Source organism: Stegodyphus dumicola, chromosome 7, assembly GCF_044657685.1.
Source record: "Stegodyphus dumicola isolate Sdum_Otavi_A_Nest chromosome 7, ASM4465768v1".
Classification (NCBI taxonomy): domain Eukaryota; kingdom Metazoa; phylum Arthropoda; class Arachnida; order Araneae; family Eresidae; genus Stegodyphus; species Stegodyphus dumicola.
The window spans coordinates 71,601,482-71,629,396 of NC_140774.1; the positions used below are offsets into that span (position 1 = coordinate 71,601,482).

Here is a 27,915-nt window from a genome sequence, read left to right on the forward strand (position 1 = left end):
TTTTATCATCAAAAGTAATATACAATACAGGTTATTTCTCTACATAATCACCTTGACGACTGAGGCATTTGTAATATCTACGAACAAGCTGTGCAGTACCCTCTTCATAAAATGTTCCCGCCAATGATTGGAAGCGAGTTGTGATGCTTTCTTTGAGCTCCATGTCATTTTAAAAGCACTGTCTCTCAACTCATCAAATAGTCTCTAGCAACCACTACCTATTTAACTGGGTTGGGATATTCCAAATGAATATCAAAACTTCATAATATTCAAAAATAATTTCTGGCATCTGAATTCAGTGATCACTAGAATTTTACTTGAATGAAGGCATAAATATAAATATTGGGCATTATCAGAACAAGATTTTTTTCCCAGCTTCAAACTTAGTTCATTTTAATTATGATATTAAGGCTTCTCAATCAATATCTTAAGCTTAAAAAATATGGTACTTCAATGATTTTTCTTGCATATTTTTATATACATGAAACAATTTTGTTTTTAGAATGTCAGAATTTCTCATTTAAGTACTTAACAAATTATTATATAAATAAACCATAAAAGAACAAATGCATTCTCATAATTCTTCCTTTCTTTAATATCTATATAAGTAAATTGTAAAAATATTGATTCAAAGCAAATAAAGTTGAACTATATCAAATAAAGAATTTTTAATACTTGTACATCACAGGAATATTTATTGCTTATGTACATGAATCAAACATTTTCTAATAAAATATTTATAAAGAAACAAGAAATGAAGATAATTTTTTTCTTTTGTTTTCATTTGCTTTTTCTTCGCATACCCTGGCTAATAATGATTTCTTTAATTTTTTACGTGAAGTGCTCTTATCGGCATTTGTAGAATTGGATAAATTAATAACCGAAGATCTGTTAACAGATGTTGGTGTTTTACTTATTCTGTTTTTGCTTGAAATACTAGATGCTGGTGTTTCATTCATTCCACTTTTGACTGAAGTATCAGCCAAATATGTTACCAAACTCCTATTCAAATCCACACTAGACACATTCCCTATTAACTTGCTGATAGTAATATCACTGTTAGCTGAAAAGTCTGATGACAGTCGTAATTTTGGGGAAACACAATCTTCTTGAATTTTTCTAGAAAAAAAATATTTTACTTTACTTACAGTAAACAAGCATACTTGATAATAAAAAAATATGTTATTTTTTAAATAGACAAACTGCAAAATTTGGCAGAAATTAAGTCTATCATAGATTTTAAACAAACTATCAATACTGAGGATGACTAACATGGGTTCTTTTTCAAAAGCAAAATATTTTCTCTATTTAACCCTTAACTTCCCACTGTTGCATTTCTGCAACATATGATTTTTTTTAATTTAACAGACTCAATATTTTTTTTTAATTACCTACAAATCACTTATCTGAGAAAAAAAGGTTACTGCAATGAAATACATGCTAAATTTGTCACTAGATAGCAGCACATTTTTTCCAGAAATCACAACAATTATAAAAATCTCTGATGCCTCAAGAACTGTGTTTTTGCTATAAAAAGAATCCATTATATTTTATGCTTCCTCTTGTTTAGTGACGAAAACAATTACCAGGTAAGAAATTTAAACATTTTACGTTCATTTAAAAATAATTTTGATTTTCTAATGGAAAAAGTTTAAAAGAAATTTGATTTTAATTATATGTTGCAGGTCTGCAACATTGGTCTTTGTTACCATTTTGACATGGCCAAAAAGCGTATACTAACCCAAGATGAAATTGCTAGATATATGAATAATTTTGGCGAATTGAGTGATTTAAGTGAGGATAGTCTTGAATATTCTGCTGATGATGTTCATTTTTTACCTGATTGTGTGTCATCTAATGATGATTCGGATAGCGACTGTGAAAATAGTGTTGTTTCACAAAATACAATTCAGAATTTGAAAAACATCCGATGATGATGATAATAAATTTGATAGAAATATTTCAGTCAGTGAGTGTGTGTATGATTATGGCAAAACCTCGAGAGCTATCTGTTCCTACGGGAATGGATGCCTTTGTGGAGGATTTTCTAAGGGAAACTGGCTTGTATACAAGTTACACATGGGGAAAACCACGAAAACTATTTACCAGTGTTCAGCGACTTTACCGCTCGGCCGCTGGTATATTTCAGTCAGAGAACCTTTTTTAAATTTAACTGTTAAGAATAATAAAACATTGTCAAAGAATATTTTATGGAAAAATCAAAACATTTCATTGACTGAAGAAGTAATAAAATTCCATGGAGATGACACACTCCCAAGAGAAATTACGGATTTGGACACTACGTACCAATTTTTTAAATATTTATGGACGGAAGAGATAAGAAACATTTATGAAGATAGCAAACGATATGCTATTCAAAAGAATCCAAGTAAGCCTTTAACTATATCAGAGATTGAAATAAATCAATATTTGGGTATTTGCATTTATGCATCTCTAGTTCACCTGCCAAACTATAGAGCATACTGATCAGCAGAGCTTGGATTTGATCGAATTAAAAAAACAATGAAGAAATCTGAAAATTTAAAAAAAAAAAAAATCTAATGAATTTACAAAAATTCAAATCTCAAGTTGCATTATGCTTATGCAAAATGGGGTACAATCGAAATGCTAAAAGAGGAAGACCTAGTAATACTTCAATAGAACAAATGTCTCAGACTAAAAGATGCAAAGGGACTGCCCAATCTGTTCCATGTAAGGACATTCATAGAAATGATATAAATCATTCGCCAATATGGTCAGAAAAGAATACGGTGCAAGTTTCCAAACTGAGTGTGAAAAGTGTAAAGTAGGGGACTTTTTACAATAAAGCCAATAACTGCTTTAAAAATTTTCATTGTATGTAAGGCTAAAGCAATTTATAACAATGAATAATAAAATCCTCATATAAAAAAAAGTTTTGTAATTTTACAGCATTACTGCGCAATGTTGCATTTCTGCAACAAACAAAAAAATGACTAAAATTTAATTTAAAACTGCTTAATTTTTTTAAAAAATATTTTTCGCTTTTATTATTACTTAAGAAGTAGCTATATAATTTTTTCATAGAAATTTAAAAAATTGGGAAGTTAAGGGTTAAACAAACTTTAGTTTTCTCCTAAAGAAAAAGTATCCATATATGTTGCCCTTGAAATTGAGAGTTTAATATTTTGTATGAAAAAGATTAAATTTTTAATGTAACAAACTTTGCTACAATAAAAATTAATATTGGGTTAGGTTATTTGAATATGGCAAAAAACACGAGGATTATCTGCCTCATGTGTTTTGTCATATTCAAATAACATGAGAGGTTAGGTCATATTCAAATAACCTGAGAGGAGAGATGCCTTATTACAGGGGTGTTTGTGGGACCCCAAAAAATCCCCTGAAACTTTTACGGACTTACTACAGACATTTTTGAGTTTCGAGAAGGGGGGGGGGAGAGAAATGAAAAATTACAATTATGAAGTATTGAATGACCTAATTATAAAAGTTCAATGAATTACTTTTTTTTGCAAAATTAATAACCATAAATTTTCAAACATATAAACTACTACATTTTATGTAAATATTTTAAATTACCTGAATTAATTCTTTAAAAAAAATTATCTAATTTCTGCTGCTTTTTTTTTATTTTCTGATGTTTATGGGCTTGTCTTTCTTTTGTGGTGAACTTCATAATTGCAGGAAGGTTGACTTTTATTTTCCTCATTTAGAGTTGAAGAAATTTCCTCGAGAACTGCACATGCAGAAGCAGTTTGCTTTTCTGCTAATGTAGAAGTTTTTCAGAGACTTCTTTTCAGAGAAGTAGAAGTTTTTCATAGGTGACTCATCTGAAATACATGTTTTTAAGTCCTCTTGATATGTTTTCCAACTTCTGTTCATATTCAGTAAGAGATCTTTGTGAATTGGATCAGTCATTGGATTTTTTTAGCCATATTTTTCACATGAGGTTTCTTTAGAAGCCATTAAATCATATTTAATAGTCTGCACTGCATCTAGGGAATCAATCTTAAGAGAGGTTCTATAGTCAGTGACAAGTGTATCCATTAAGTTGAATGCACTTTCCACTAATGGGCCATGGAAGCAGCTAAGGCAGGCTTTGACCAATTTAGCCAATGTAGGATACTTATAATCATTTGTGAAATCATCTTTTAAATTAAAAACTTTAGACCAATATTTATCAATTGTACACTTGACTTGATTTCCACTTTCATCAGATGTGTAGAGCATTTCTTTGGTGATATCAATATCACTCTGGTATAACCTTATTTCAGCTTCTACTTTTGACTTTTCATTATCACTAAAAAACAAGGGACATAAAAGATAATAATTTTTCAAAAGCTAATATTGTACTGGTTTTACCTCTTAGCTCTGGATCTAATGCTGTAAAACTAATTAGATATAAATTTTTAAGGGGTAATTTCTGTTTCATATGCTGTGCTATATTAGTATAAGCTTTCATCAGAGAAATTTGGAATTCTTTTGCTATTGGATGATTTTTTGATAATTTCTTCAGGAGAGTGGAAGCTTCTGCACCAGTAAATATTACTTTGTTAGGTAGATGGAATTCTGGATTTGTGACATCAACCTTTAATAAATCATTATAAGATGTGCACTCTATATTTTCTGGCTTCATAAAAAAAAGAGAAAAATTTTGCCATCAATTTATAAATACTGGAATGTATTAAATAAAGCATTGGTTTTTTTGTTTCAAATAATTTAATATATGTGTTGAACTCTGGTAATAGTGTTGAATATAATGCCATATGCAATAAAGTTTTGTTTTGCATAACAAATAACCCATTTAGTATTCTTTTTTTTCCGAGCTAAAGCATCCTTTGTGAGTTGTTGGGAATGCAAGCAAGAATACACCCCTTTAATAATTTTTTTCTGAGCTGCAGAAATATTTCTTTTATTGTATACAGTTTCAACATAAGAAAAATAATCCCCTTTATCAGTTTTATCCAAGTAGTGAAAATAAAATGCAATAAGAGCATCCCACAGATCTTTGATTCTTTCTAAAACACATAAAATGTACACCCACCTATGGTCTGGTCTCTTCAAGGGCTTAAGTTTTTTAATGGCAAGGGATTCACAGATTTTGAAAAAATTTTCTCTTTTACTGCAGCTTTTCATATCAAAATAGATATCATCAAACAAATCTTCTAAGTATCTATCAAAACATGAAAAATTTTTTTTTGCACAGTTATTAGCTGTGTGACATGTGTCACCATCAATATCTAATAATTGGGGTGCTTTGTTTGATCGTAGTCTGGTTTCAACACCCTTTTTTTTTCACGCATGGTGTTACATGAGTCCATTAATACACTAATTAAGTTTGTGCATGGAATATTATTATCTTCAATAGTATTAACAACTGCTTTGAAAACAGCTTCTGAATTGCAAGATTCCATCTTTAGAGATGCAAAATGATGAACTACAACTTCATTTTGATTGTTGTCATAAAACTGCACCAATATTGCCAGTATACTTTCTTGAGCATTGCTAGTACTTTCATCCAAATTTAGAGAAAATGGAGTCCTTTAAAGTTTTAATGATATTTTCCTTAATAGATTTTGCGAGCCCATATTTCATCTTATAACATGCAGTAGTCCTGGACATTTCCAACGAGTTTAGTGCCGTCTGATCGCGGCTCAACTGTTTGCAGAGTTCAATTAAATTGGGAGCTACATTGAAAGAAAGAGAATTCTCGGCGATAAACGAAGGTATTAATACTTCTTGGCGTGCTTTTCTTGTCACTATATCCAATGGCCGAGCATCAGTCTCCAGTAAGTCATCAGTATTTTTTGAATTAGCATAATTACTTAAAATCATTGAATGTCTAATGCACTTTGAATATTTTATGTGCGTCACAGTTTTAGAATGATTTGTGAAAGCCTTGAATCCTTCCCCACCATACTTCAGCAGTGAGTTACAAAAAACACAATATGCTTGTCCAGCAACATTTATTTTCTTGCACCATGTGCCGATGGTATCCCCATTACCATCTCTCCGTTCAATCCAATTCCACCTAAATGCATTCCTGATACCTTCTTCTAATTGTATAATATCACTATTTATATCGAGAAATTTCACAGTGAAATTCTCTTGCGTACATAAATAAAAAAATATTTCAATAAACGAAACGAAAAATTTACACATGCATCAATAAATGAAATGAAAATTTTACACAGCGGAGAAAAAAAAGTTGAGAAGCGATCAATGACAAATAGCTAATACGGCGAAAAATCACCCTTCTCTACTTATTGGCGCCACGCCAGGAGAGATAAGACCTTTGAACCCAGGGGGGGGGCCAAGAGCGATGCGCAGTGCAGGGAGAAAGTTATGCCACATACGCATGACGTCATGTGGGTGACAGAGTTAGTTCTTGGCGTTTGTTTACTTTCGTTGCATCAACAGTTTGATTTGATTTGTGTTGTTAATTTGCTATTATACCTAAGCGGAAGTGGCAAATTGTGCTATAGCATTGTGTCAGAATTATACACGTTAATACTTTTTTTGGCGGAAAACACTTTTTACAATCAGATAAAATAACTATTTTTTTAATGAATTTATGTAGTTTTCATACATAACTGTGATGTAATTTTACATTTATTTTTCATTTTACTGCTATTTTACATTTAAATTGAAAAATTTCTCATTTTAAATCATTTTTTATCATAATCTTCATTTTGTGTATGAGACTTACATCGTAGTGAGATATTTAAACTCAGTGTCATGTTTACCAATACTGAGTACCTAAATGATTAGTTAATAAATTTGCGTATCCAACTTCATTCACATGTTTTGGTTACTTTCTTTACATCCCAAACGTAACTCTATGTATTGAAGCAGCGTCTGGGTTAAGCTTTGCGAACTAAGTAAACTAATACATGCCTCACCGTGAGGAAAGGACAATTTCTCGACCACACTATGCTGCAAACATCGAATGAGTGAGTGACATATTTCCTTCAGTGTTATTTAACTGATGCATACAGGTATGTGTGATGTAATTTAATTGATATAACTTACACATGCTTGAACCTGAAGGAAAACAAATCTGTGTATAATGCTAGAATACAAATAGCGAAAGAGAAAGTAAGATATTCTGTTCAGTGTTATTTAACTGCTGCATATGTTTTAATTTTGATTCCATATAACTTGTTTTTAATTATAAGAGAAAGAAAAATAATTCAATATTGAACACATATTTCGAGTATAACAAAAGTATTTTAAGAAACAAGCTAATAAAAATACATTAGTAATTAAAAATATTTAATTTGTGTACAGACTGAATTGAAATTAAGATGTGGTGGTGTATTTAATTATGGCAAAGCACACTAGGGCTATCTGCGTAATAGGTGTGATGCCTTCGTGGAGGACTTTCTCAGGGAAACTGGCTCGTATACACGTTACGGATGAGGAAAACCACGAAAACACCCATGCAGCCAGCCCGTTCGCGGGATTCGAACCGAACTACCCAGTGTTCAGCGACTTTACCGCTCGGCCGCTGGTGGGCCGAAACTAAGATGTAAGGCAAGTTTATTATTATTATTATTGTGTGTATATGTGTAAGAAAATGTATTTTAATTGTTCCATTTTTAATGTATGAAAGGAAGAATAGGATGCCAATATCGAAGATTATTTACTATAGCAAATAATCACGTCAGGATAAATGTTATATAGAAATCTTGGGAGTGTAAGGGATTATAAGAGTACTTTTAGATTATACTGAAAATATACGCACTTCTGCTAAAATCTGAAGTGAATCAGTATGAAGTGATTTTTCACTTTAAAAAGAATGTGATAAGTATACTATTTAAAAGTATAATGATGGATATTAAGAAATTTGTAGAATTTTATGGTATTTAAATATGAATTTGTTAAGTCAAATCTTTTTATATATATTTTTGCTTGAGATATGTAATTTGAACTGAAAATCACGATCATATATTTCTCATGGAAAGTGCATGGGCAATGAAAATAAATAGAATAATACTTTTTGATTATGTTTCTACCATGGTCTTAGCAGTTATGCCATCATGTGTTCTGTTCAACAAGATTTATTTAGTGCAAACAATACTACGAAAAATATTGAAAAATACCTTGCTTTACAATATTTATTTCCCTTAATTAACTTAAATATCGTTTTTCATTTTCTACTGCTTTCCTTTACGAAAAGAATTTAATGTTTACAATTATTTTCAGCATTCGTACGAATTCTGTGCATAAAATAAACATTTTTTTTAACAAAATACTTAATCGGAAAGTATATACCCGGTATTTCCGGTATATCTACCACATATAAAATGATCATTTTGCTTTAGTTTACATTTTTTCCATTACCAAAATCATGTAGCAGACGCGTCGGCCGATGCGTCTTGTCTCCCGGGTGACGTCACTACCAGCAACCAATGGCACGCTTTTTCCGTTCCTGGCCTAACCTTAGTATATTAAAGAACCTTGCTTTGAACCCAGAGTCACGTGATCGCACATCTGGTCGAACGAAGTCTCTCCCTTTTTTTTTCTGCCGCGCCTACTTGCCGAAAAGAATCCAGAAGAGAATGTCCGAGAACCGGGGGAATGAGTCATAACTCGCAATAAGGAAAGAACAAAAAAGAAGTTTTTTCCCCCCTTTTCACGCATTATTACTGCCTTTAAAGAAAGAAAGGAAAAGTTTTCACCACACACACTGACCTTGCGTTTTCTGCTTTCAAAGCAAACAAAATTACCCAGATCAAAATAAATAATTCATTATTATTCCTACTTCCTTTTGAACGACGATACCCGGAATTTCCGGGGATCGAAGTTCAAAATTCCCGGAATTCTGGGGTTTTCCCGGAGCACAAACACCCCTGTTATTATGTACAGAGACCCTCCCTATACTAAATAACTTGAGAGAAGGCCTTTCTCATAGCCTTACTTTATACAGGGATGCTCTCTAGACAAAAAAACTGAAGAGGAGGCCTTTCCAAGGAAAACTGGATCATAAACGTATTACACATACGGCAAATAACAAAGACAAACCATGCTGCCAATTTAAATTTGTAAAAACTATTTTTTACTTGCATTGTTCAAATATACAGACTGGAATCAAATTTCTGAACTAGCAAGAATACAAAGAATTACATGGAAATTTATACCACTATCTGCACCATGGTGAGGTTGAGCATATTGAAAATTAATAAGTATGCTGAAAAGCATAAGCATATTGTAAAGAATTTTATGAAAGGTTTTAACCCTCTAATGCCCATGGTAGCATATTTGCTACCATATATTAAATACCACGTTTTTATACCAGGAACACCATGAAATGTAATTTTTATGTCATAAATTTATAGATCGAACCTTTCTCATGTATTATTAGCAAATTTTAGGCACAGATAGCGGCACCAGCTTAAAGGAAAAAAATTAGAAGAAGCATGGATGCAGCAAACAATGCAAGCACCTTTTCAGACGTAAGGTGTTTGTTTATTTTACAAACATTTTATTAATAAAACAGTTCATAATTAGTATTTATATAAAGTAAAACAGTAAGTGCATCACACAGTATAAAATAACTTTTTATACTACAAAATTATCGTTTTTAATGCTAAAATGTATTTTTAAAATCATGGTAGCAAATCTGTTACCATGGGCATTCGTGTATCTAAGCCTAGCAGTTCTCTAAAGAAAATATGTTTTTATATTGAAATTACTTCATGATCTTTAATCTTTGTAATTTTAGAGATAATAAATATATCCTTAAATACAATTTATGAATTTAAATTTTATTAGTTTAAATTTTGATATTTTTCAATTAAAAATATTTTAAGATATATTTTTCCTGTAAAAAAGTCTCTAGGAAAATTCATTTTGAGATTTAAGTTGAAAAATAAATTTAATCCTCTGTTAAATCTCAAGTTCTTTTTAATATATTTGTACTTTACTTATTGAATGAAATTTTAAAAAATAAATTAATCAAGTTTAATAATAATTTAATAAAATTTTCAGAATAATTTGAATAAAATTTTGAATTTTTTTTCAGCTTTGCACTTCAGGTCCCTTTTTCCACAGAGTAAGAGGTAGAAATGTGTTTAAAAAACTAGAAGATGCCATAGCATATATGAATGATTTGGAAAGTGATTTATCCGATATATCTGATGACAACTCTGATGATGAATATATACCTACACGAGCATCTGATATCTTCCATGAAGGAAACTCAGATAAAGAACAAGATCATAATGAAGATGTGGAAAATGTCCCAAATGCATCAAATATTGAAGAAAGTGTCTATCTACATAAGAACTATAAAAAATTTTTATTTTCTGGAGGAAAAAAGAACCTAATCTTATGCCTTCATCAAATTATGGTACATTTCCTGATTCTACAGAACCTCTTCCATCTGCTCTTGCATATTTTCAGATTGTCATATAAACAGATATGATAAAATTAGTATTTAAACAAACAAATCTGTATAGAGGTCAACAAACAGGAACTTCTCTTATGGTGACGGCAAATGAAATAGAGTAAGTAATATGAATGGACCGTGTACCTTATATTAGAGGATATTGAGAAGAGGGAATAAAGTATGAACCAATTGCAGAAGTGATGGCTAGAAACAGATTTGAAAAAAATCTTAAGATTTTTGCATATTGCGGATAATTTGCAAATTGATGATGATGTTAGAAGTGACAAATGCTGGAAAGTGCGACCGTCGTTGTCTAGACTTTGAGAAAACATGTTATCTGTTCCAGGTGAGACCAAGCAGTCTATTAATGAAATAACGATTTCATTTCGTGGGACAATCCATATCAAACAATATATGCCTATAAAACCTCATAGCAAATGGGGTTTAAAAATGTGTGTACAATCAGGCATTTGTTACAATTTTGATGTTGACTGGAAAATCTGAAGGTTGCTATTGAGATCAAACTGCCTATGCATTAGGTCTAGGAGCAGGTGTTGTGATGTGGTTATGCAGCACTCTAAGTAACACAACAAAAACTACTTACTATCTTTGCGAATAACGTTTATATAACGTAATATATATAATGTAATATGGCGAATAACGTAATATGGCAAAGATGCCACATATGACCTAGAGGAATATTTACTCAAGTTAAATGTGACAAATGTGAAAAATATCTTTGTTTTAACAAGGACAGAAACTGTTTTAGATCTTATCATTTGTAAATAACTGTACATAAACTAAACAAAATCTAAAAAAAAAAAAAAAAAGTGTTTGAAAATTTTGAAAATCACTTGATTTGTACCCTAATCTGCCCATGGTAACATATTTGCTACCATTAAAAAATATTTTTTTTCACAATTTTTTCCATGTTTGTTTTATTTAACCTAAAATAACACTCTTTTAACTAACAAATAATTTTTTGTTTGGAAATTTCTTGTGGTGAGCATTAGAGGTTTAATATGCTCATCACTTGACCTTGAAAAAATTATGATCATCCTATATGACTCTGAAGCTATTATGAATAGCTGACCATTAATTTACATTTCAGATGGTTAAAATAGGTGTACCAGATTTTGATCCCACAGACTCAAACATTTTCAAACAGAAGACTGATCTAACAGGAAAGACATCTGCAGAACCCACACAAAATATTTTAAAATTAATATCTTGGACATTTACCCCTATATGAAAAATGGCCAACCAATAAAAGAAGGATATATCATTTTGGTCTCCAATGACAGCTGGAACAACTGGTTGATGGGAAAAAAAGATTCAAGTTTTTAAATCAAGTTGGACATATTCATTTAATAAACGTCAAAACGAAATTGAACAAACATTTACAAGAATATGTTCCTTGGAGATAAACTCCATCCAAGAAACTGCTAATTCAAAATGGAAATTAGCAACTTTCTCCAATCAATAACCCAACCTGTTATTCTACTACCTCCAATAACTCTCTGATACTCAAAATGACTAAATCAGGTTAAAAAATTAGGCCAGCACAGAAATTTTAATTTTAAAATCTGAAAATGCAAATGTGGAAGTATGTTAACCCTTTCCAATAAGATTTAATAATGAAACATTTCACATGAAATTTCATTTTTATTGAAGACCTCTGGAAAGTTCTGTTTCAAAGAATATGGTAACCCCCTATTGTTATCATATTCAATAGTAAGTTTTATCACATGCTGAGTATAACTGGTCATCAAATTTTTATGCTATACCATACAATGATGAACTACACTCATCATATGACTAAAGTTATTGTTGAATATGATAATAATAGAGAGGTTACCATATTCCTTAAATCAATGTTTTGGGATGAGAAAGTGCATCAAAATGCTGCAATTTAGCAAAAGAAATATAACATACTGCTCATAGCTTTAGATGATGTATGTCATTGTGTAACTTCTCATTTCAAAATTGGTTTCGAGTCATACGGTTACTCCTCTATTATTCTCCATATTTAACAATAATTTTAGTCATATGATGAGTATTACTCATTACTGTATAATATGCCATGAAAACCCAGTGATGAATTATATTTGTCATTGGTGGTAAACAAGGGCTTAAAAACTGCTATGTTTTCCAACTCTGACAGTACTGCCTACTGAACGAAAAAAAAAAACTGAGTTGTATTTTGGAAGCAATCAAATACAGACAATTCAAATATTGTGTAAAAGTGATTTAAATAAAAGGCTTGGTGCTATTTTTTCTTCTTTTCTTTTTGTACTCAAGAATATATCTGTTTATTTGATCCAAATTGATGTCTAATGGCTTTAAACTGGAAAACTGCAATACTGCTGTGTTGTTCTGGGTATTTATTGCCATGGCAATACTTCCCAGACATTCAAAGTAGAAAACCTAAGCAGTGTAAAAACATGAATATTTTTCCTCTGATGGAAGGATATGAATACAAGAGAATACGGTGCCTCACATATGTATGCTCGAACACTGACTGGAGCCGGTGAGAAGGAATGCTGGTCAAGGAGCAGGGGGCAGGGCCTAGTCGGAGTTATCTAATCAGCGTTGCTGTTTGTAAAGTAGTAAAGTCCAATTTCGCTTTTTTTTTATTATTTTTTAATTTTTTTTTTTTATAATTTTTGCAATTGCTGAGTTCATTACGCATATTGTCCATCAAAATAATCGGAAAATTATGGGTGGTATGAGGAAAATGATGTAAAAATCACAGCATTAATTCCCAAGTAAACGCAGGTGAAAATTCTATAATCGTTTGCTGCTGGCTGTTGCTCACTGATGATTGGTTGAAATTCTAAGGCGTCAGTATTTCCGAAGAGAGAACGTAAACATCATGTATATGATCATGTTATTGTAAATTTAAATTAAATATTAAGCTTGCCTGATTAAATATGAAGCGTAGGGACGAATAAACTAATCTTCTAAGATGATTTCGTATTTCGGAATCTGGGCAAAGTTTGCGGTCTTGCTCGTCACAGCTTTCTGGAAGAAGTTCGAGTTGAGTTTATGTAAAAAGTCTTTCATATATTCAATCTTGAGATCCCAGTCTAGATTTTCATTTCTAATGAAATAAGGGATGTTTGTAACAGTCCTTAGAAATTTATTTTGAATAACCTGTAACTTGTGGATGTCTTCTTTGTTTGCACTGACCCAGGTTGGAGCACCATAAGTTATAATTGGCCTAATGATGGCTGTGTATATCCATCTGTTGCGAGTGAGGCTGAGGACTGAGTCTTTTGCGAGTAACGGATACAGTCTTTTTACTATACTATAGGCTTTTCCACACACATAACTTATATGGTTAGACAAAGTAAAACTCCTGTTGAAAATAATGCTGAGATATTTGGCCTTCGTTATGATGGGAAATGACTTCCCAAACATAGTGATTTTACAGCTAAGCTGATCTTTAGTTTTGTATTTCTGGATAACTAAAACTTGAGATTTCTCAGGATTTATCTTTACCTTCCATCTCTTGCACCATTCTTCTATTTCTGGAACTGCTTGCTGAAATTTCTCTACAGCGTGTTTGGGGCGTCTTGATTTGGAGACGATCGCGGTGTCACCCGCGTAACATGCTAAGATGGTGTTTGTTTTATCTTAAATATGGTCTCCTTGTTTTACTGAAAACGTTCTGTCTTTAAGATAGGATATGAGCATAAGAGTGATTTCCCGAGGAAGATTAATGTGCACAAGCTTGTAGATTAAACACTTATGCCAAACGCGGTCGAAGGCCTTTGCCACGTCTAGCATAAGGGTGCCCACACTGTTTTTCTTGTGGATTGCCGCTCCAATGTATTCTGTAATCCTGATTAGTAATTGATGAGTGGTTGATAGACCTTTACGGAAGCCATGCTGCTTGTCTGCAATGGTGTCGGCTTGCTGTTGAAGTCTGTTAAGCCTTTCAAGAATATTCCCTAAAATAGATAAGAGACTAATCGGTCTATAACTTGCAGGTTCTTCTGGGGGTTTGCCAGGTTTCTGGATAAGGAAAATGCTGGCGTGTTTCCATGCTGTAGGAAAGTAGGAGCGTGAGAGACAGGTGTTGTAAATACTAGTTAATTTGGTGATCAGGCAATGCGGCAGATATTTAAGCATTTTGTTGGTTATCTTGTCTACTCCTGAAGCCACGTTTGCATGCTTGATAATATCCTTAACTTCCTGAAGAGTAATGAGTTGAATAATGTTACGTGGAGAAGGTGTGTCGAGCCAACGTTGCACCTCATAATCAATTACTGACTCATTACCAATTGAAATTTCGTTTTGCACGAACTGTGTGCTGAAATGTTTAGTGAAGGTATCAGATTTCTCCTGATTGTAATAGGCAAAACCGTTCTCTGTTTTAATTGGACGAGGGTGATAAAAGTCCTTCTTGAGGTTTTGAGTGAATTTCCAAAAAGAGCCGTCCTCCAAATTTAGATTATAAATTTTGTTGTTCCATAGTTCTTTTCGATGCTCACTGATAAGGCTTTTAATTTGACGTGTGAGCCTGTTAATGATCGTTTTTGTAGCCGGGTTCCAGTCTCTGCTATATTGTTTTCTGTGTCTTTCAGCAGTTACTGTTCTTATGTTAGCAGGCAAGGTGCCGTCCGCCTGATTTGTGTTGACAGTAGAGGTAGCCTTTTGTAGGAAGTCCTGTAACTGAGAAGTAAAATTTTGGATTGCTTTGTCAATGTCGGTCTCGGATCAGAGCGAGCCTATGTTGAAGGGTGAAGTGAGGACAATGTTTTAGAACAGATCCCAGTCCATTGATGTTTGCTGCTTAGTTTTAGTCTGCTGAATCCTAGCCGAGCAATCACTGGAATGTGATCAGATGATAAATCAGTAACTGGAAAACTACTCTGCCATATATTTAGATCCAAACCATCTACCACATGGTAAGACTCATTTAATTACTTTTAGTAGTCTCAACAGTGAGTGAATATGCATGCATATCTACATCTTTTGTGTAATGCTGCCCAGAAAGCGGTTAGTGACTGACTGCCATACCAAAAGGGGCTAGTTTTGAATCCCAGACAAGGCATGGACTCTGTTCCTTCATTGGTGGCAACGATGGTCCACCCATTAGATGCTTCCATAATAAAGTGACCACTGCTTCCAGGATTAATGGTGGCCAATGCCTACAATGGCTAGTGCCCACCTCTGGAAATTAAAATAAATAACATAAATCTTCTGTAACATACTACAATTACTAGAAGACCATATAATTTCTTTTTATAATTTAACCCCTTAACTGCCGCGGGCGTATATATATACGCCTTGCTCAGCCGATGCGTTAATTGCCCCAGATGCGCAGCCGATGCGTTAACTTTGCGAATAATTTTAGGTGTAGTAGCGCAAAGCAAATGATAGCAGTTTGGAAGGACGTATATATACGCCTGGGGCAGTTAACGCATCGGCTGAGCAAGGCATATATATATACGCCCGCGGCAGTTAAAGGGTTAAGAAATCTCAAAGGCTCATAATTAAGAAACTGAAATGAAAGAATAGTTGAGAAGCTAATAAATATGGGAAATTAAAGCAAACAGAACAATATGGAACAAGAAATATCTAGATTTTTACATGCTTGCGACAGAGAACACCATTATTGTAAAAGACATTATTCTATTAATTTGATTTGTTTTAGTTGTTCCTAAAATTTTATAACACAGAAAACTTCATATCTCATTTATTGCAAATACTATTCACACTCGAAACATAGCGATTCAAGGACTGACATCATAAGATGAAATATTTTTTATTTTCATCACCTTGTAGTCATTAGTAAATCTCTGCATGACCTATATATGGGTTTTCACTTCATTAAACTGTATTTTCTTTTGAGATGTGTCACAATATCTTTTCATTTTTATGAGTTATTGAGGTTAATATTTAGTATATGGTTATTACTTTAATCTTTCTGAACTAGCCTTTATTACAATATTAATTACAATTTTAACCAATATTTACTTGTATGAAAAAACCAGAAAATGCAATTTTTAATTCAAACTACTGATATGGTTTCTGCCTTATGAAAACTGCCAATTAGTTACACATACTCCAAATTTCCCTAAACCTTTAATCAATCCTATTACATCATCTAACTTGCCCCATATTTTGTAGTTATGGCTTGTAAGTTCATATTAGAACATGTTTTAATCTTTTCCATGATGGATAGTTTTTCCCCCTATATAATGAGAAAACTGCATTAAAAATTCTTAAATAAAGCATACCTAGTTGCTAATAATACATAAGCACTTTGTAAAATTTCAATTTACATAAGGTTTTATTAAACATGTATCAGTTAGAGTAGACTTTAGGTACCCCTTATATCAGGGCTTAATTTCTAAGGTTAGAAGTGCCGGAGCCCTATGGAAGACCATCAATAAAGAGGAACAAGAGTAAATAAATAAATAAAATGATTATTAAACTCATTAATAATTTTAAAATTAAATAGTTAATTATTATCAAATTAATTAATAGCTATTCAATATTATTCAATTAATGTTTATAAATTGTTATTTAATCAATAATTATTATATAGTAATTAATTAATTACAATTTAATTGAAAATTATTAGATAATTAATTTTTATTTATTGAAATAAAAGATTGAAGTAATTAAATAATTAAAATTAAATAAAATGTAAAAAAAGAAATTGAAATTTAATAAGCGAGTTTTAATATAATTTTATTGTTAAAATAAAATTTTTGAAATAAAATTTCTACTGAAATTGTTATTCAATTACATAAAAGAAGTGCTGCAGCCTTCTCAGGGCTCCGGTACCTTCTGGCTAGAATGCAGCTCCGGTGCAGCATTCAGGGCTGCGGTGCACCCCGGCTAGAATTATGGTTTATTACAAAAACTAAGAAGCACCGGAGGCGAGATGCCATGGGCTCCGGCCCAATTTAAGCTCTTATCAGAGGGAGAAAAGTTTGTTTGTCATCACAAAAATTAAATATACTTAAAGTATAGCTGATGAAAATTCCAGGGCGAAACAGAATGAAGGTATGAGTGGGTGGAAACAAAAAATGAGAGGAATCTTGGTGAGGAAGGACATTCTCTTTAATCGCGGCTCTTTGCTGATATAATTATAGCCATCAAGCAGACGTGTGTCAGGGGTAAAATGAGTCCTGAATCTGACTCCTAAGGATGAATGTAAAGTTGTTGTTTAAGCTTTTCCCCACATTAGTGGGAAGACGATGTATAGGACATGTTTGAGCAGTTTATCTCAGTATTTCACTCTTACTGTACTCGCTGTCACTTAACGCACATTTAAGAACACACATTTTCATTCCTGCGAGGATAACTAAGTGTAAGCATCGATAACAATGCACTAGATACAATGGCATGGCGAGAAATTTACGCTTTCCTAAGCAAATTCCATCAAATTTATTGCCCTTTTTAAAGGGAAAGGTTTCCGCATGTGAGTGAGGGGACTTTACTTGAACGTCTCATGTTCTCATGAGTTTGTATTTCTAGGGAAATAGAGTATTGCAAGGTCTGCTTATTGTTAAACTAAAACGATAGGAATTCTAATTTTTTTCCCTTTAAATTGTAGTTCAGTTTTATAAAAAGAAGTATCACATCTCATCTTATTTAGGGCTCCGGCACAATTTAAGCACTGCCTTTTATTATGGTGAAGATGTTCTTTTATTTATGGTAGCTTGAGTAGTTGAATGTTATGGAAACCCTATTGTGACGTAATCGGGTGCATGATTCTGGGAAATTTTGAATCATACGAATATTTGTAACGTTTTTGTGGTGAGTGTTGGTTTGATTGTTTAGATGGTAGAATGGTTGAATGTAGTAAGATTAATTTGAAGTTTCTGTACGTTTTGGAGCGAAAGGGGAAAAGAACATTAGTTGAGTGGTGGTAAATCAAGGTTTACTTAGTAGCTCTCCTGTATGTAGGAAGGATATGCATCTAGTCGAACATAAAAACCGTTTAGATGGATTTGAATGGGTTTGTAGAAAGAAAGGTTCAGATGGTCACTATGTGAAGCATTCGATCAAAAAGGGCACCTGGCTTGGAAAAAGTCATTTGAGTATGATTGATATTTTGATTTTTACGTGGCTCTGGGTACATGAAGCGAACTCGAAAATTATTAAGATGGAAGTGTGGTGAAGAGAGATTTTCAAAAAAAGTGTCATCGACAGTCGGAAACTATACAGGATATTTTTTACTCTTATTTTTGTGATGTTATGTGGCAACGCCGATATACAGATTTGAGTTCAGATAATTTTAGGAAGTTTTTGGATGCTGTTAAGGAATTTTGTGAGCCACAGAAGGAACTTCTAAACAGGGTACGTGAATATTTGCTTTTGGTAGTGCTTAAATGTATAACATGTTTTTCCTTTTTTATGTTATTTTATTGAAATTATGTATTTTTTTGCCTATATTGTAGAATTGGGTGCTCCTTTGACTTTTTAAGTGAAAATATATCGATGCATACATAGACAAAGTAAAAGACAATGAAAGTTTGTGGAATTCTGGGATTTTTTTTAAAGTGAAAATAGGTCGACGTGTACATGGCTAAAGTCAAAGGAGTGCACAATGCTATTTTTGTGCAATTTGGGGAATTTTTTTTAAAGTTAAAATAGGTCGATGCGTACATGGATACCGAGTTTGTGCAATTGTTTGTCTTGTTATTTTGACTTTGTATAGCGGTGATTTTTGGTGCAAAAGTCGCCGTTTCACAAGCCAAAATAACGAGTCAAAGAATTGCACAAACTCGGTATCCATGTACCACCAAAAATCGCCAAAGGGTACCCTAAACTATACTTTTACCCATGTATCATGTAAGTCATATTTTAATTAAAGAAAGATCTTTTTCCCAACATAATTAAGAGAAAATTTTCTTACACAGTATCTTGAGGCTTTTTTTCAGATGAGAGTGGGATAAATAATCCAGCAGACAAGTTGCCTGTCTTATATTTAATAACTGGCACTGGTGTTGAGGTCAGAATGTTAGAACTAGCACATCTTTTTCTTTTTATGCCTTGGAATATTGTTTTCTTCTTGCAAGAGAAGCAACTATAAATCTGTAATAAATTTAATATAATAATTATTCAAATCAGCATGCTAAATTCTAATAAAAATTAGTGACAAATCAAAATCTGCTCTATTCAGGAATATGAATAAAATCAATTAAGAACAAAATTCCTCAATTTTACAATAATGATACAATAACAATTTCTTACATTAGTAAGTCAAACTTATAACTACATGGAAGAGAAATAATGCAATGTGAGATTAAGTTGAAGTTTTGTGTAATAGCAGCTGTAAAATAAAATCTTAATTAAACCTTAATTGGCAAACTGACTGAAAACCAACCCACTTTCTACATAACTCTATTTCAAACATCAGTTTTGCGCATTTTAATTACTTCTTACACCATTTAATGACTGGGAATTCTCCTCAAAAATAAATAAACCACAATACTTTTAGAACCGGTAGCTGGGAATTGCAGAAGCAATTTCTCACATGAATGCCTTCCTTTTCCCCTATGGCTTGCACCATCAAAATGTCCATCATTAAATATACAGGTATATTCTTATGCCATTTAATGAATGAGAGTTCTCCTCAAAAATAAATAAACCACAATACTTAGAACCAGTAGCTGGGAACTGAAGAAGCAATTTCCAACATGAATGCCTTCCTTTTTCCCTATGGCTTGCATCACCAAAACATCCATCATCAATATATAGGTGTATTTTGTGATCACTTTCACATATTCCATTATAAAGTAAAATACCTTTTTCTTCGAAGAATACTATTATGACTCAGAATTATCTTCAGCCAAACCTAGCAATATTTAAGTAATTTATGATAGTGCAGAAAAAATGGAAAAATTTGAAATCATATTCACAGAAACTGCAGAAATAATATAAAAGAGCATTAAAAATGAAATGAAAGAACTAAGGGTAAGAGAAAGATGCAATATGCAAGAAATAAATAAATGTAGTTTCGCTATGTTTAACATTTTCCTGCTAATGTTTTTGTTACTTCAATGTATTTTTCTAGTTGGTGCTTTATTCACATTTCAAAAATCATGCTTGATGATTTTCTTTCACAACTGCCACTATAATACCGAAATACTGATTAGACAAACAAATACCATATATACAAGTTGAAATTAAAAATAAATAAATTTTTTTTTTTTTTAAAAAAATCGTGTAATATGCAAACATGTTACGACGAGAGCAGAAATGTTGCCAACCAAGTAAAAGGCATGGAATATCATCAATTAAATCTCTGTAAAGTAAAATACAATGATGATAGTTTACTATATTTGAAGTAGCACACTTTTCTCATTCATTTGTTGTCTTGTATGCGATTTGTGGTATCTTTGTCATTTTATTTTTTTGTTTGAAGGATGAGAGGGTAGAGAAATTCTTATTTGGCAAATTTCCAACTACAGATGATGACATTTGCTGAAAAGTTTTACAACAGTATGACTACATGGCATTTCTTCTAACTAAAAAACAAGTTCAAGAACGGGAAAAAAATGTCTTGAATGCCAAAAGTGTAGCATGTGGTCAATTTCCATTAGCCAGCCACAAATTCTGCCAAAATCAGATTTTTCATTTTGATGACAATACAACAATGTAAACAATTCTGAAAATAAAACAACTCATTTTTAAAAAATAAATAAATCATTCAAATGCAAATAATTTTTTTCATAAACTTCAGAAATATAAGCCAAAAAAACAAAGAAGAGATAAACTAAAAGCTTTTTGCCTGCATCTAGCTAATGGAAAAGTACCTACCTTTTTTATGAGATAAGTTGGATCCATATATAAGCAAACCTCCATAATTTAGCTTTAGAAAAAGTTCTAAAAGTACTTGATTTATCTATGGAAATATATAGAAACCTTAGACTGATAGATTTTAAACAAAATTCAATCAGCTACAAAAAGTATAAATTCACAGCTGCCAACTTTGAAACATGAAAAACTGGTATGCTCTTGAACCAAAAACCAGGAGTTCTCAAAAGGTTTCTGCACTGCATGGCAGCACCATTTTAAAAGTACTCAAAATTAATTTTCATTTGTTTTATAATGTATGATTCAGTTTACTGAACTATTAATTATATGATTCTAACATAAGATATAATATTTAGTAACATATTCTAAATTTTATGTTCTTTTGGTAATTTCATTGTAATTTTTTTTTACACTTCAATATTGAAAAAATTTTGAGTTGGGAAGGAAAGCTTATAAAAGTGCTCTTTCAGTTTGGTCAAATCACAATGACAAGGAATACTATAAGTTTCACAATAATTAAAATCAGACAGGTCTTTCACAGAACCAAAAATGTTATTGACAAATGAGAAAATAACCTTAAAGTTGAACTTTTGGAGAAAATGAACAATTTTGCTTCCAATAATTAAATTTGTTAAATCTTCTTTATTGCCATCGAAAAGAGTGGAAATGTCGCAAACACACACACATAAAAAGATCTATTCACTTGGAGAAAAATGCAAAATTTAAAGAGAATGCTTCAAATGATTAACTCCACACTATGAATTTTATAAAGATTTATGCAGGGAAAAAAACAAGTACACTAATAACTATGCCTTTAAAAAAAAGCAGACAAGGAAACTCTTAAATACTTCTAAAGATGACAATATTTTGTAACAACAAAACTGTTCTCCTTTAATTGCACTTTTGAAACTCTTAATGAAAATAGTAATTTTTTTTTTTTTTTTTACTTCTTTTTGAAAGACACTTCTATTTTCATAATCTAGCATATGTTTTGCAAGACTCTAAAAGCCTATAGATGTAAACCTGTATATTGTTTTAGGAAACTAAAAAAATGGTCCCCCTTTATATTATTATACAATCGTTTAAATACAGTTACACATAAAGCATGCATGATCATTTCAATCTTTTATAGACCTCGATTTCTTACTATTACTTAGAAAAATTTTTAATTAGAAAAATATACATACTATTTTACTTGTAGCCTCTTTAAACTTTCTCAGTTTTCGCTTTTGATGATTATTAAGCTTCCATGGACTATCTCTTTCATACTGTAGAAGTTTTCTAATATGGCGATTTGGGAAGCTAGGTGCCCGAATGCGAACCCTGTGATTTTCTGGAGACCATAAGCTTCCACAATGATTGCAGAACAGGAAACTTCTTTTTGTTTTTTTATGAAACACTAAAAAAAAGGAAGAAAGAAAAAGGAGAAAAAAGAAAAAATCACAAACATGCAAGTTTCATATATATCACTACTTTTCTGCTATTCAGAATGCAACTGTGAATTTATATAAACCAAGTTTAAGCAATTTTTCACTGTTTTAATAAGTTTTTAAATTTTTCCTTTGCTCTTTTAAAATTTGAGGAGTTAGGAGGAAGATGCTAGGCTTGTTTAATCCCTTTGAAAGAAAAAGGCATCATCAGAGCACCTTCTGACTCAGCAAAAACATTTTTACCTTTGAAAATAAGATAAAAAAAACTACTTGCTGAAATCATGATTGAATTTTTTCTGAAATAGTTACAATTATACTTCCTTGCATCTTGAATCTTGCCAGGTCTTACAGTCCATCCACTATTAGTCTCTAGACCCCAATGCTGGAACTGCTGCCTATGTCATCAGCTAATGTTGAAAACAGTCCTCATTTTCATCACTGTACCTTGCAAAGTCATAAAGTCACCATTATGCCTTGCAAATCCCTTGTGTGAGTACTTTGTTAGTATGATGAAAACAACCACTATACAGCCAAATGCATTTTGAAATTTGGGGGAGCTTAGTTTTTGAATGTCTTGACAAAAAGAACTATTTATTTAATAAATAATTTTAAAATATTCAGAACATTTCACTAAAAAGCTAAGGAGAAAAATACGCGAGTAAACATGATATGAAATGTTAAAATAAGTTCTAAATTAGAAGAATTCTGAACAAAAATGCAGAAAATATTCAGAAAAGCATATATAATATTCTTATATATATATATATATGCATTCTGTGTATATACAGTACAAATAATCCGGACATCCATTATCCGGAATGATCTATAATCCGGACCTCAAAGCCACAAACTTACACATGCGCGTAAAGACAGTAAAGCGTTTACCCATGCGCACTTCCGATGGAAAAACCCCTAATCCAGAATCACGGAAGTCCGGATTACGGACTTTGTACTGTATTTAACATTCGTGAAACTACTTTTATACACGTCCTCGGTTGGGGAGAAACTCTACGGCGCCATATTACTACCTAAATTTTTTGTCTACATTTTTGAACTTTAGGCTTAAAATGTTGCAAAAACCATGTTTTTAACACATAATTTACACCAAAAATCCGAAATAAAAAAAATTTTAGATAGCAAAATTATAAAGTTTCGGCTGATCTTTGGAATATGGTAACTGGTAGTTTGGCGACATTTTGGAGGCGATAAAGGTTACTACCTAGGACTTTGGTAATAATGTGAGAAGCACTCAGTTCCGATTACGCATTATTTTGTGTGAGGGAAATGAGAGATCATGAGATATGTCATGTGACATTAATGGACGAATTACAGTTGTTTAATCGGAAAAAGGGGGAAATCTGGAAATTTCGTATTTAGCTATATTCTGTGTTGTGTAAAACGTGACATTAATGGATGAATTACAGTTCTTTAATCGGAAAAGGGGGTTAATTTGGAAAAGCTGAATTGTGTGTTGTGTGAAATAGTGTTGATTAATTTTCGGATTGCATGGCGCTATGTAAAGTGAATTCTAAATTTTTAATGTGTTTATCTGATAATAATAATAAGTTGAGATTGTGTGAAAGGAAGGATATTACAGTTAAGTTTAAATGGTGGTGCAAGAAATATGGTGAAAATGGACATTTTGTGAAAAGGAGTGTAAGGAAGGGTACGTGGTTTGCTGAAAGTAGTTTGAGTATAGGTGAAATTTTATTAATTTCTTATTACTTGGTGAATAGACTTCCAGCTGACTACTGGATTTAGGATTTAGAAATTAGCAGTAGTACTGCAGCCATGTAATGAAGATTCTAAAGAAGATTAGGTAAGTTAGTATTTTTAATCATTTGAGGATATTATTTTTATGCATTGTTCTAAATGTAAGGAGTAAATAAATTAATGTGGTATTATCGGAAAATTGTTATTAGCAATGATTTAGTTTAAAGTAATTAGGATTGTAATCTAATTTTTATTAATTTAATGTATGTGCTTATTTATATTTTAAGTAGTGTTTTTTAATTTAATTATATTTTAATTTAATGATCGTGATTTTGTGAGTTATATGTTTGTAGTATTTTGGAATACGTTTGAGTAGTATACGTTGAGTATTTTCATGCATTTTCGTGAAATTTTTCTAATTTATGAGAAAAAAGCAGTGTACATGGATATAGTGAAGAGTGTGCGCAATGCCATTTTTGTGCAATTCTGGGATGTTTTTTTAAGTAAAAATAAGTCGACGTGTACATGGTTTAGTGATATTTTAATTAAATGATAGTTATTTTGTGAATTTTATGTTTGTAGGAATTTGGTATACGTTTCAGTTGAAGTAAACGTGTATGGAAATAGTTTAAATATTTGACACTAAGTATTTGTAACTATTTTTAATGTTTGCGTATAAATTCATTAGTGATGTTTATAATATAATAGATAATTTAGAGGTAAAAGCTTTTGGATATTTTATTTAATTTATATGTGGAAATGTTCATCCTCGGAAAGGGTATGTACTTTTTCGCGATCAGGTTATTTCATATATGTGCTTTTTATCGAGTTATTAGAAGATTAAGAAAATTTTCCTGCATTTTCATGCAAATTTTTGTAATTTATGAGAAAATAGCAGTGTAGATGGATAAAGTTAAGAGTGTGTGCAATGCCATTTTTGTGCAATTCTGGGATGTTTTTTTAAGTAAAAATAAGTCGACGTGTAAATGGTTTATGTGTATGTGCTATTCTGAAAAACGCACAAGGAGTTTGCGATTCTGCACTTTTTCCCAATTTTGCAGTTAATATTTGTCATGATTAAGTAGTTTTGTTACATAAAATTTCTAGCATCAGTGTAATTCAGCTAGTAGATTGTTGGAAAAAGTGTTGAGTAAATAAAAAGAAAAGAAACATGTCTTTACTTCGTGAAGACAAAATGGCGGCGGAAAAAAAAATAGAGGGTTGCTGTAGCAGAGTTGGTCACCAAATTTTCGCCAAAAAATTGCCAAGTTACCATAATCCAAAGATCAACCAAAGTTTCTAACCCAAAATATTTGACAAGAATCCATATACACAGCAATCTGAAAAAAAAAAAAACAGAGAATTGCACAATCTATGTAGTGTAGAAATCTACAAATTATGCACACATTGCTAAAATAAACTAACATAACAACAATAAATTTCAAACAATACCATGTCAGCGCTCTGTTTTAACTTTAAAAAAAAAAAAAAAAATCAGCAAATTGCACAATCTAAGCATCTAGCACAAAAAAAAAAAAAAAAAAAAAAAAAAAAAAACCTAAATAACTAAAATAAATTACATACAATTCAAAAAACAATAATAACGATAGAAATTCATAGCAAAAAAACAATGAACATTGCATTTTACAAAATAAGCACAACAATAAAATAAAATGCACTTACCATTGCGAATGCTTCTTCAAACAGCAGAAATATCAATTTCCACCACTTTACATCCCTCCACGCTATCTTCTGAGACACAGAACATACAAAGTCCAGCATACATTCGTGAAAAAATCCACATAAACAAAAGACTCGTTAAGAACTTCAACATACCAATACTTTTTAATGGTAAATTTAGCTTGCACACAATCCAAAATACGCGACTAAAATTTTACCACCACATCTTTCATTGCAACATAAGCCATTTCAAAATGCCCACCAAACCAACCACTACAGCAAAATCCAGTTTCCATGTCAAAAGGTTTGCCATACAAAAAACATCATGCCAAAATCATCGCAGAACACACAATCGTGCCAAGTACCAGCGCAGAATACATATCGCCACATTTGGTGACTTAAGAACGTATATAAGAGTAGCACCCTATTCATATATCACTTTTCAAGAAATTAATATATATGTACATACAATACACTTAAATAAACTGTAAAATAAATTTAAAAAGCTATGAAGCATAATGCATAACAAAATACTTACATGGAATGAATAAGAAAGGTTGTAAATATTTATATTAGCTTCATAAAAGATGGAACTTATTTAACGTAGGTAGCTATCTATACCTAAGATTACTGTTGGTCATATTCCTTTTATTATTGCCTTAGAAGGTGAATTTTTTCTAGTTAACATGATAATTTTAACTTTCTGATTTTGTTCAAGTGAAAACAGATCGATGTGTACATGGAGAAAGTGAAATTAGTTCACAATGCCTAGTTTGTGAAATTCTCTGATGTTTTTTCCAGTTAAAATAGGTCCATGTGTACATGAATAAAGTTAAATTATTGCACAATGCCAAGTTTGTGCAATTCTTTGATTTTTTATTTTAATGTTAAAATAGGCCTATGTGTACATGAACACTGAGTTGTGTAAGTATTTGCTTTCTTGTTTTGATTTTCTGTAGGGAGCGGAAGGATCGGAACCATCTTGAAATTGATGCCGATCTTGACGTGAAAAAATCAACAATTCGTCAAGCGGAATCGTAGAGTAAAGATTAACCTACAGTATCACATAAAGACTAGATTCGATGATTACGAGCCAATGCAAGGTTTAATACTGTTATCTTTAAAAACATACAGACTTTTGAAAAAAAAACAACCTAAATGGTTACAAAAAAAAAAAAAAAAAAAAAAAAAAAAGGTTAAAAATTTCAATTTTCTTTATAAAATTAAACAGACTATATAAAATTAAATAATTAGTTGATGAGCAGTGAACGAAAATCAACCTAATTTATTACCACAGTATATTTAATACTTACGATCAGGATCATGGATTAGTTTCCTTTCCATAGAGAACCTAATACAAGTAAATAAATATACATTATTTCATACACTGCACTGAAATATACAAAACAGAATAAAATCCTAGTATACCGTACGGCCTAGGCGCAATTTTGAAAATTGTCGCCAACACCAAAATAACGCATTTACAGCTCATCATAAATACTGCATTTACTCCGCAACATAATATCGCCAAATCCCATGTGGACCGTATACTAGGATTAAAACCAAAACAGTACTCTGCTGTATACTAACATATAAAATCTCGACGCTGCTGGACATGTCGTGGAAAGTAGATTTCCAATGTTCCATAAATGTTTTGCTGTCAACTCGTCAACCAACTTCTCCTTTTCCATCTTGAATAAAATTCAACTCTTCACAAAGGAAATGCTGATTTTCTATTCATGAAGAAACAACTAACTAACACCGCTCAAAACAGAAGCACATTATTTTGAAAATAAATACACAGCTAACTTGAAATTAATTTATATCTGTTTTGCATTTTCTACGTCTTTCAGCCTTCAGCAGTAAACTACCTGACAGACAGACAAACAGTAGACATCTTGTTTTGCATCT

At 31.7% G+C, this 27,915-nt stretch overlaps 1 protein-coding gene across 2 annotated transcripts; it reads right to left on the reverse strand.

Moving 5' to 3' along the window:
* Window positions 1-653: 653 nt before the first annotated feature.
* On the reverse strand, window positions 654-27,854 carry LOC118201101 (ribonuclease MRP protein subunit p24-like). 2 transcript variants are annotated; one of them, XM_035373128.2, is made up of 5 exons: window positions 27,595-27,851; window positions 27,318-27,355; window positions 22,369-22,580; window positions 19,278-19,456; window positions 654-1,119 (listed from the first exon to the last, which is right to left on the reverse strand). In XM_035373128.2, the coding sequence occupies exons 1-5, from the start codon at window positions 27,693-27,695 to the stop codon at window positions 738-740; spliced, it is 912 nt and encodes a 303-aa protein (XP_035229019.1). In that variant the 5' UTR covers window positions 27,696-27,851; the 3' UTR covers window positions 654-737. The 2 variants fall into 2 exon arrangements, with proteins under 2 accessions (XP_035229019.1, XP_035229020.1); XM_035373129.2 differs by lacking the exon at window positions 654-1,119 and adding an exon at window positions 13,317-15,574 and having other exon boundaries at window positions 27,595-27,854.
* Window positions 27,855-27,915: the final 61 nt, after the last annotated feature.